Source organism: Artemia sp. Qi Xiang Cuo, chromosome 14, assembly GCF_049724085.1.
Source record: "Artemia sp. Qi Xiang Cuo chromosome 14, ASM4972408v1, whole genome shotgun sequence".
Lineage (NCBI taxonomy): Eukaryota > Metazoa > Arthropoda > Branchiopoda > Anostraca > Artemiidae > Artemia > Artemia sp. Qi Xiang Cuo.
In genome coordinates this window covers 8,072,874-8,084,919 of record NC_142807.1, presented here as the reverse complement: position 1 = coordinate 8,084,919, position 12,046 = coordinate 8,072,874, and the positions used below count along the sequence as shown (strand labels likewise).

Sequence of the window (12,046 nt, the reverse complement as noted above, 5' to 3'; positions counted from 1 at the left end):
TTGCTTAAGGGGTGCCACTCCCCAAGTGGGAATAGAGTTAACTGCAAGGTCCCCAGTCTTGCAGGCACCCTGAAATGGTCGAGGCAGCCCTTTGTAGAGACCTTTGTCCATAGATCTGGATCTTCGGCCCTGCCACAGTTGTACTCCTATAGAGGATCCTCCCGCGATGGTGTTCTGCATCACCATGCAATTTAACCCATTGCTGGGAGAAGGTTTGCAACTCATGGAACTTGTGGATAAACAAGTGGGCCCTTTTGAGTGTACATTTGAGGGGCCTTCTTCCTCCTCCGCCTGTATTTATGACCCCGGGCAAGGGTGCCCCAGATTCTATTATGGACCCCAAGGAACAAGGTCCCCCTTGGTCCATGCCTCCTATGGAGGTACCCTACATATCTGTAGAGTGTTCCCCTATCGCCACCTGAGGACATGCTGAGTGGCCTGGGGGAGGCCAGATAAACAGATCACTTTTGTTTTGCAAAGGCAATAACTCAGTGACATATTTAACCTACTACTTATAAATATACATAACTCACTGACTAGGCCTATATTAGTTATATACAGAAATATTCAGCTCAGTGACACATTAAACCTACTACTTATAAATATGTGTAGCTTACAGACTAGGCCTATATATGTTATATACAGAAATGTATAACTGAGTGACATATTTAGCCTACCACTTATAAATATGTGTAACTGACTGACAAGGCATATAAGTTATATACAGAAATATATAACTTACTGATATATTTAGCCTACTACTTAAAATATGTGTAACTCACTGACTAGGCCTACATAAGTTATATACAGAAATATATAACTCAGTGACAAATTTAGCCTACTACTTATAAATATTTTTAACTCAATGTCTATTAATTTATTATTTATATTAATAAATTTTTTACATATTTTCCTTTTTATCCTAAGTCTTATAAATATGTGTAACTCACTGACTAGGCAAATATAAGTTATATATAGAAATATATCACTGAGCGACATATTTAGCCTACGTCTTATATATATGTTTAACTCAATGACTAGGCGTATGAGTTATATACATAAAAATGTAACTCAGTGATATATTTATCCTACTACTTATAAATATGTTTAACTCACTGACTATGCCAATCTAAGTTATATACAGAAATATATAACTGAGTGACAAATTTAGCCTACTACTTAAAATATGTATAACTCACTGACTAGGCATATAAGTTATATACAGAAATATATAACTCAGTGACATATTTAACCTACTACTTATAAATATGTGTAACTCACTGACTAGGCCTATCTAAGTTATATACAGAAATATATAACTGAGTAACATATTTAGCCTACTACTTAAAATATGTGTAACTCACTGACTAGGCCTATATAAGTTATATACAGAAAAATATAACTGAATAACTTATTTAGCCTACTCCTTATAAATTTGTGTAACTCACTTACAAGGCTTATAAGTTATATACAGAAATATATAACTCAGTGACATATTTAACCTACTACTTATAAATATGTGTAACTCACTGACTAGGCCTATCTAAGTTATATCAGGATTCTTACGATCTCGAGAAGTAAAAGAGTTATGCAAATATAACTTGCAAAAGTAAATCTATGACCAAAAATATAACCTTTAAAGGCATTGCCAAGCTACTATTTCTACCTTTTTCTTTATTTTTAGGACCTAAAAGATTCTATGCATCACAGGTCTTTTACTTAGCTTGGTAAACTTACAGGTTCCAACATAATGGAACCTGAATGGAACACAGGTTCCATTCATTTATACTTCAATAGGAAAATATTTATTTTTATTTTAAGCTTGATTTTCATATTCAATCTAAGCATTACTCGCTGCAAGATCTATTTATTCATTTATATCATTGTATGTTTTTGCTATGATTGTTTATTTAATTTCTGTTCGTTTTGGGTTTCATTTATTCTTTAATAGTAACTTCTGGGCGTTTTGAGTTTGAATTTTAAAAGGTATTTGTATCTACTGAGCTTTAGTTTAAAATGGCCTTTACTTTTCTTTGAAAAACTTATTTTTCGGAAATCTTTTTAAATTAATATAAGGTAATGACAAAAAGGGTTTATCTTCTTCACTCTTAGGGGAGCTCTTGGTTTTTGTGCTAATCTGTCTCCTGGAAATAACCTTATCAATGACTTGTTGGTGGTAGCCATTGACTATAAAAACATCTTTTATATTATCAAGATTATATAAATATAAATATATATATATATATATATATATATATATATATATATATATATATATATATATATATATATATATATATTTATATGATAGGCTATTTTCCCCATCTCGAAGACTACTAATTGCTACTAGAGAATTTTTGTGGCTTTGCCTGGGATATCCTAATGGTTTTGTTTTGAATAGCAACAGGAAACATTCAAGTATTCCTTCGGTGATTTAGAAAGCAAATTAAATTAATAGTCTTCTGGTAAATTGTTGGTATTTATATGTTTCTTTTTTTTTTGGAATGTGTCTTGTTTTTTGTCGAAATAGCCGATTATCGAGTAAAGTTCAAAATGATCGGGACGCTGATGAGTATTGTGCTTTAGCCTCTTCAGTATTTTACAAGTTGTGTTGCCTTACTATCAGGAATATAGATTTTGAAATTTGAGTAATTTTAAGTCTTGATTCCTTCCTCTCACGCACCAACCAACAATCCAGTTGGCAAATGCTTATTTTATTGTCTAGTTTTCTGGTATGTTTTATTTATTCATTTATTCTTTATCAGGTTGATGAATTTAATCATTTATTTTTGTTACCCCCATTAATTACGAGTTCTGTTCTCCGTTTTGTGTATTATTGTTTTGTTATTATTTGTACTGAATTGAGTCAATAAATCCGTTCAGCTTGAAAAAAAAAACAAGTAAAAGAAAATTGCCGTCTTCAGTCTCTTTTGAGGGTGTTCACAATCTTTGTTGAGGATACGTTCAACGTCATTGCTCGTTCCTGATCTTGTGAAGCTTTCCTATTTCTCTAGCTCTGCAATAGAGAGGGGGCTGTCACTCTGCAGCACTCATATTACAGACTTAGTCCCAAAATTTTTCTTAGAATGACAGGAGATTAGGGGAAAAATGTCACCTTCTCTTTCTACACTTACCCCAAATTTAACAGAGATTCTGAAGATTTGGGCCTAAAGATGCATTTTTGAGAAACCTCTGACATACCATTTTCATACCCTTATGAGAGTTACCACCATCTTTGTTGAAGATTAATCCAATGTCATTGCTCGCTCCTTATCTTGTGAAGCTTTCCTAGTTTCAATAAAAAGGGAGCTATCACTCTGCAGCATCCATTTCACAGACCTAGTACTAAAATATTCCGTAGAATGATAAGAGATTAGGAAGAAAATATCACTTTCTCTCTATATTTATCTGAAAGCTAACTGAATTTCTGAAGATCTGGGCCTAAAATTGCATTTCTGAGGATACAACCTCTGACATACCACCTCCTCGCCCTTAAAAGAGTTAGAACTGTCTCTGTTGAGGATAAATTCAATGGCATTGCTCATTCCTTATCTAGTGAAGCTTTTCTAGTTCGCTAGCAGTAGTTCTCCAATAGAAAGGGAGCTGTCACTTTGCTGCACTCATATTGCAGACTTTGCCCCTGGTATTCCCTGGAATGATGGGAGATTAGGAATAAAATAGCACCTTCTCTTTGTATACTTATCTGAGAGCGAGCTGAAGCTCGGCAAATTTGGGCCCGAAAATGCCTTTTCTTTAGGATACAACCTCTGACATACATCCCCTCCCCATCTTATAAGAGCAACCAAAGTTACACTTTTATTCTACCTTCTAAACTTCCTAAGTTATTAACTTACTATAAGTTAAACTGTGTGCACACTATTTTTTCCTCCTTTTGAATTACCGCAGCAGATGTCTCGCTGTCGCTGATAACTTTTATTTCCGTATCTGATATTGTTCGTGCGAATGTTTGTTCTAATTCTGCAATATACTGCAAAAACCATGTTGGAAAAGCTGTTCTTTGTTAATGTGAGGTTTCAGTGCTAATTGATCCCATATATTTTAGGTTGCAGCTGAAACTCATGGTCACGTTGGTGCAGACTTGGCAGCTCTATGTTCAGAAGCTGCATTGCAGCAGATTAGAGAAAAGATGGACTTGATCGATCTTGAAGAGGATATTATTGACGCTGAAGTTCTTGATTCATTGGCTGTGACAATGGAGAACTTCAGGGTAATTTCTATTTTACTTTTCATCCGTTATTATCAGCTCTCCAAAAGTAACATTACATCTATTTTATTAGCAAGCTATATCCCAGCAAGCTAAGTTTTATTAGTAAAACTAGTCGACATAAATATACTTAGAAGCTGACATGAGTCAAATTGCTAGCTGATCAAAGCATCAGGAAATTGATTTTTAATTATTCATGAGAAAGTAAATTCAATTTGTCAGTTTAGTTAAATTAAATAAATATTATCATTTATGAATCTACTATATATCAAATCGCAAGCTAATGAAAGTATCGCGAGACCGATTCTTAATTAAGAATGATAAAATTTATTTTTTTCAGTGAAAATAATTTATCAATAATTAATTCGTTATTTTTGTAATTTATCTTATCACAATAAATGATGGCATTAGGAAACTTGGTTTTGATTAATCATAAGGAAATTTCATTAATTAGTTGAAATAATTTATCAGAAAGGTTTTAATTAATCATGTGAAAATTTAATTTATTAATTTAGGTAGATAATTTGATGTAATCAGTTTTAATCAATTAAAATAGTTGGTTATTCGTTTGTTGTTTAGTCCTTGAATGCTGAGTGAATATAGTGCTTCGGTTTTTGACAACTTTGCTCTTTTACTTTGGTTCTGACTTGCATATATATATATATATATATATATATATATATATTATATATATATATATATATATATATATATATATATATATATATATATATATATATATATATAATAGGCCGTATCCAAGGGGGGGGGGGGTTACCCGGTTTGAACCCCTCCCCCCTGAAATTTTTGACTGAGTTGAAAATTAGTAAAACCTAGGTAAAAATCAGTAGAATTAGTCGAAAACTGAGTCAAAAATTAGTAAAACCCCCCCGAAAAAGTAAAAAATTAGTACCCCCCCCCCCCCGAAAAAAAAATCCTGGATCCGCCCTTGTGTATATATATATATATATATATATATATATATATATATATATAATGTATTTATGTATGTTTTTTCTCAAAAAGAACTCGACATTTTTTCGGGAAAATTAGTCTCTTAGAATATTCTCGCCTAAAAAAACGATCTAGATACGTCATAAGTATCACAAAACCCGTTAAGAGTCTTAATTATAGCCTTTGCAAATGGCGTCATTTACTATGTTACTACATGTTAAAGCATTTCTTATGACATTATTTATGGCATCATGTAAGTATTTTCTTATATGATGTCATGCATAGCATAAATAAGATTGTCGAGTCTCCAACGCAACAGTTAATTATATAATATGTCTGTCGAAAGGCCCAAAAAACGAAAATTTGCAGTTTTTGTCCCACCACCCGAACAATTAAAAGAAACAAAGGTGGTCAAAAATGCCTTCCATACCTTGTAAAATCAAAAACCTGGACTAGATAAATCGTTGGGAGCAGAAGAAGTTTTTGTCCTACCGTCTGAAAAATTTAAAGAAATGAACGTTTGCCTACATTTCTTTCATAACCACAAAAGACAAGCTGAGGCGAAAGTTATAGGCCCCAGAAAAAAATCATAATTTTATAAAGGTACTACTTAATTTAAGGTTCATTTAGACGTTATAACATAAAGAAAAGGCTCAAATTGTCTGCGTTTAGAAAACAAGCAACAGCGAGAGTCTACATATGGAAGCCTGCCGTGTGCCAGGGACTGGCGGCAAAGCAGGCGGGTTTCCGATACTATATATATATATATATATATATATATATATATATATATATATATATATATATATATATATATATATATATATATATACATTTATACATATATATATATTAATGTATATATGTACATGAGATGTTCCCATCTTATCATAAGTAGTAACGAGTTCTTGGTATCCTATGTATGGCCATTAGTTTTATTTAAAGGGTCTTAAAACGAGTTCACACGTTTTCTGTCTAACCTTTAATTCAGCTGATAAGTGAGACAAGCGAATGAACAGGAATTGAAAGCTCTGCGATTCAGTCCACTCAAGCGGGAGTGGATAACCCCAGATGTGCCATTTCCACCTGTTTTCTTTGCAGCATTCCAAGGTGTAACATTTACAGGTGATTTCTCGTCACATGTAAATACACGGAAGTGGGCTCCTCCGGCGTTGTATGATTTCCCTCCAACCACGCATTGCACTCCTGGCCAAAGGCATTGAATCAGGAGATCGGTGGCTGTGCAACGCAGACCATTGCTCAGCATGCGAAAAAAGCTTAAAAAAAGCTCGTTTAAGCTGTATGTAGACAATATTGCAAGCAAAGGTACTCTATCATGAGTTTAACAAGTATGCTTAGGTTGGGCCTCTCTCATCGCCAACTCCTTCTAGGGTATTCAACCTACTCAAGAGCACTAGGAAAGTGCTCTTGAGTTTGCCCACTTTGCCCACTTCGCTTTTATTCGCTCGAAGGCATGATTTAATAATGAAATTTGGAAAACGCTATTAGCAAACGAGAAACACCGATCTATTTTTCCACCATCTGTGCAGATCAGCAAAATTACTAGGCATCATAATAAACTACAGCTCGTTAAGTGTGGTATGAACAGATTTCTTAATTCCTTCGTGCTATATTTTGTAAGCGTATTTAACAAGTGACCCCTTTTTTCGCTTTCTATTTCTCTTGTGATTGTAAAAGTAGCATAACTTAGCGTTCATTTTGGAGTGATGCTATAGCTATTTAAACGACTTATAAATGGTCATGTTTTCAAAAATTATAAAAATGCTTTGAAACAAGTTGCACTGATCAACGAGATATAACTCCTTATTTTCATTGAAAAAAAAGTAACCACCACAACGCCCAAATTATGGGGCATCAATTTTTTGGAAATATAAAAAGTTGATAAAACATAAAATCGCGAAGACGAGAGAAAACGAGGACAATAGTAGCCAGTGAAAAAATTAAAAATTATGCAAATATCTCGGTCAAGACCTCCGCTAGATTTTCCTTAGTGCAGAACAAAACTGATAAAATAGAAAAAATAAACCTTAAAACAAAACACAAACTTAATAAGACTAAAATAACTATAATAAGATGACCCTTACAGAGCAACGGTGAAAGGGTAACTGTTACTTACCCCTTTAGTTTTGTTACTTACCCCCTTAGAGATATTTTCATTTTTTTTTTTTTCACCGGCTGCTATTGTCCTCGTTTTCTCTCGTCTTCGCGATTTTATGTTTTATCATGATTCACCAGTGTGGTCTCAGAAATTGTTTATGTAAAAAGTTGGACTTGACTCTTTTTCAATAGCGAGTCATATTGTTCTTCCTGTAGCTTAAAAGAAAAGTTAATTGCTTTAATAGAGACTCGACTTAGTTTTTTTGGTTTATTTTTTGGAATTTTTCGTATTTTGAAATTAAACATTTTTGACAAAGTCAAGAAATGACATCCTTAATAGGTGTAAGCTTAATAGGGGCTTCAGAGACAGACACAGGACAATAGGTGTAAGCTTAATAGGGGCTTCAAGTCAAAAAATGATATCCTTAATAGGTGTAAGCTTAATAGGTGCTTCAGGGACAGACACAGGACAATAGGTGTAAGCTTAACAGGGGCTTCAAGTCAAGAAATGATATCCTTAATAGGTGTAAGCTTAATAGGGGCTTCAGGGACAGACACAAAAATGTATTTCCAGGTGGGAGGGAGGGGTTGATTCACAAAAATAGCAGTAACTGGTGAGCTATATCAGAGCTCTAAAAAAATGTGGGGTTAAACCGAATTGCTTAGGTGTGTCTACTCTTTATACTTACTTATCATCATCAATATCATACGCACTTGTATGCAAAAATCAGTATACGTATTAACGCATGTAGAGAAGATAGGTAAAGAGGTTTTTAGAGTTATATAGGGGTTCAGATGCAAAAAATCAGAATGCAGGCTTGGGAAAGGAAATTTCTCTAGATAATTTTTTTATGCTATTAACACTATTCGATGGAAACTCCGCTTGTAATAGGGAATGATAGACTGGGTGACCTGATGTCTAAGTCATTCAAATTTTACTAATTACCTATTTACCTATTCTTTGTTAATAATGTATCCAATGGGTAATTTTGTTGCTTGGCTATGTTCGACTTTCAAGTCTTTTTTCTTTTTTTTATTAACTGATCAGGGTGAAGATATTAAGCAGTTTTTTTTTTAAATTAGAAAAACAGAGCCTCAGAACTGCAGAAGAGTACTTTCGATAACATGAACATGTGATTTCAAATTAAATTTCCAACCCATGTTTAGATTTGAAGGCGATATTGCTCTGCCATTAATGATGCTCTTTATTTATTCTAGCATGCCATGGGTAAGTCCACTCCAAGCGCATTACGTGAGACAGTTGTGGAAGTACCTAACGTTACCTGGAATGATATTGGTGGATTAGAAAACGTGAAGAAAGAACTCCAGGAGCTTGTTCAAGTAAGCAATAATTTCTCCTTTTACTTCTTTCTCCTTTTACTTCTTCTCCTTTTACTCTGGTCTTTCGCTACTATTGTTACTAACAAGTAACTGCAGCACAAAGCAACACAGCTGTACAAGCTCTTCCCCTGCCACAATCCATACAAAGCTTCACCCTTTACCCTCCCATGGGGCTCCGATTTCCTCTAAATCTTGTGTCATTACGTCTTCCCTACTCATTCAGGGACGACCTGGTTTTACTTTAGCCAAAGATGGATGGTCAAATAGCACAATTTCGGTTAACCAGTCATCCTCCATCCTTTATATATGTTCTTTCCAAGTGTGTTATTGTTTTTTTTTTCTGTACTTGTATATTTGTTGTATTTCGGCTTCATTATTATTTTGCCTTTATGCTTTGCTTCACTTTGTTGTGTTATTCTCGTTCTCCTCCCCCATCCCTTCTCTTTATCCATTGAAAAGGTTGTTTCTCTTTTATTTAGTGGCAGTTTAAGATAGATTATTAATTCATAAAAGTAACAGAGAAAGGTTGAAGTCTGGGTGCTGAAATTAATCGTTGACTCGTTGTTGACAAACTACAAGTATTACATTAAAATTTGACCAGTGGCGGATCCAAGGGGGCGCCCCCCCCTCCAACATAGTCTAAAGTAGTGTAATTTACTTATTTAACGCAAATTTGCGTTAATTAAACTTGCTCCTAATGCAAGTTTATCGGATCAACCTATTTACCCCCCCCCTGAAAAAATTCTGGATCTGCCCCTGAATTTGACTGTACTGAAAATTTGGAGTTTAGACATTAGCCCTTTTGGCAGAAACACAAATGAACCAACTCGTTAAAAATGTAATAAAAATGCGTATAAACACATTTTCGATGCAGATTTTTAATGTTTTTGTAACCTTCCCCCTAACAAAAATCCTGGAGACGATCCTGAATGAATCCTATAAACTTTTAAAGACCTGGGACAACATTTGGGGGAGAAAGAAAATCCAGTGTGAAAATTTGGTATTGGCATCGCAACTCACACTCATTTACTTCACGTTGGTATACTTACTTCCTCTTGACCAGAGGATTTACGGCTGGAAGTTTCGAACTAACCAGAAACAAAAGTTTTTTGGCCCCACTTCAGGACCTGTTTTTTTCCCATTCCGGGCCATATTTTTCATCCTCTTCTTCACCGGCAGGAAGTTTCGAACTAACAAGAAACAAAAGTTTTTTTGGCCCCTTTCCGGACCTGTTTTTTCCCCATTCCGGGCCATATTTTTCATCCTCTTCCTCACCGGCAGGAAGTTTCGAACTAACCAGAAACAAAAGTTTTTTTTGGCCCCTTTCCGGACCTGTTTTTTTCTGTTTTTGCCTTTTTTTGGGTTTAGATTATATATACCGTTCCATTTTTTCTTTTCCTCTGTAACTAATATTTACTCCATCTTTTATATTAATATCTCTTGTTGTTCCAATTGTGAGGCAGAAAGTCGCTTATTTTGTTGATTGCTATTTACCTTACCTCAGTTTCAGCTCTGTCATCAGAGACACTCGAGGCATCATAGGAGACTCTTCGGTGATCTATCAAGTTTTCACAGAAAGGGCGTCCTTGCACTTGGATATACGTCCTAAGGGCTGTCTGACTGTCGCGCTTCACGCAGTAAAAGAAGCTGTGAGAGTCCCAAAGAAGTCCCACAGAAGAAGTAATTTCTACGTTAGCATGTAGGCTATGATTCATGCCTTTTTAAATTCAACTCCAGGATGTAACTTAACTATTTTAAAGGGTGTTTTGTTTTTAAGAATTTTTTTAATGCTTTTTTTAAACAGTTAAGCATTTTTTTTCCTTGGGGTGTTTTGTTTTCAAATCCCCATGTTAAGACTCTCGAAGAAGTTGAAATCTATTTGTATTTATTTTCCAGTATCCTGTTGAACATCCTGAGAAGTTCTTGAAGTTTGGAATGTCACCATCAAAAGGGGTGCTATTCTATGGTCCACCTGGATGTGGTAAAACGCTTCTAGCCAAAGCCATTGCTAATGAATGTCAGGCTAATTTTATTAGCATCAAAGGCCCAGAATTGCTGACTATGTGGTTTGGTGAATCCGAAGCCAATGTCAGGGATGTCTTTGATAAGGTAAATATAACTGCGCAATCATAAATAAAAAAAAAATTTCTTCAAAAAATTATATTTCGAAAAGTATCTGAATTCTCTAACCGATTTTCAAACACGTTTAAACGATTTTCCGTCTGTTCGACAGACACATTTTTGGGAGTGATCTTCGCAAAAAGCTTTGATGTCTCCAACTCTCTTCTGAGGATCACCAGATCGACCAATCCCCAGAATTGACCAGAATCGGCTGATTCTGAGGCGATTTTTCGGCCGATTCTGGTGACTTCCATCAGAACATTAGTATTCCATCATCAGTCATTTTAGCTTGATTAATATTTGGCTGTAGTCTTTAAAAGACAACAATCTATCGTTACTTTCAAGATTTTGATTCTCGAACACCAGTAGTGCCTGTGAGACCGGCCCATACGGAACTCGTTTGCTTTGTATTTAAAAAAAAGAATAAAGACCCTCCAAAGCTTTTACTGGCACGAAGGGCGTCAAATGGACGTTTCAGTTGCCGAATGTGTTTCAAATATAATTTGTTTCTCCTGCAACTCGGTTTTAGAACATACTATCAGAATGAATCTTGATCGAGAAACGAGGTTTGTTATAGTATAGATTCAATTAGGTGCATAGGGCACTGAAATATGATAGGAATGCTTCGCAATATAATGTCATTTATCCCTTTAAGAGCGACATCTCTTATCTTTTATTAAATACATATGACGAGAAGATGAAGACCCATCAACCCTGCGTTTGTCAAACTTCAGTACACAATCCCTTAGGAAATGAAAAATATTCATTGGAATCAAGGAAATAACCTTCTTTCTTTAAAACTTAATTGGCTCTGTCCATAAATTCTAGAGAAAAATTGTTTATTTTTATATGGAAATACATCGAAGTTGCAAGAGCATTTGTCGAACATCTGCTTGCTCAGTCTGCGATCTCCTCACTGGACGCCACTTTCACTCCTTTTTGGGTGACAGTTGCATCTGCCGAGTAAATAGATGAGGGGTGAAAATTTTTCAGCGAATGTTTAGCAATAGCATGGAACCTTTCTTGGGGTACAGTATATTATTTATAGACGTATGTCTCGACTGATACCTAAATCTCTTTGATTTGATCTTTGTACTTAATGTTAGTATTTAGTAGCCATTATTTCAATTCTATATAACAAATCAAAAGGTTAGGCCTCTTGCTAAGGTGTTTGTTGTTTTTCTAATCTGGACGACGACGATAAAGACGTTTTCCATTTCCCTGATCAGACCAATACTGTCCTTGATCGTATGGACTGTTCCATTCATAAAATACTTCGCATTCTGA

The 12,046-nt window shown here is 34.8% G+C and overlaps 1 protein-coding gene across 1 annotated transcript in view; it reads left to right on the top strand.

Moving 5' to 3' along the window:
- LOC148944087 (transitional endoplasmic reticulum ATPase-like) overlaps window positions 1-12,046 on the top strand; it is a 138,152-nt gene that overhangs the window by 102,730 nt on the left and 23,376 nt on the right. Inside the window, exons 8-10 of the mRNA XM_089100497.1 lie at window positions 4,064-4,228; window positions 8,516-8,638; window positions 10,535-10,747. Of these exons, the coding sequence (XP_088956623.1) occupies window positions 4,064-4,228; window positions 8,516-8,638; window positions 10,535-10,747 (501 nt within the window). The remainder of the gene's footprint in view (window positions 1-4,063; window positions 4,229-8,515; window positions 8,639-10,534; window positions 10,748-12,046) is intronic.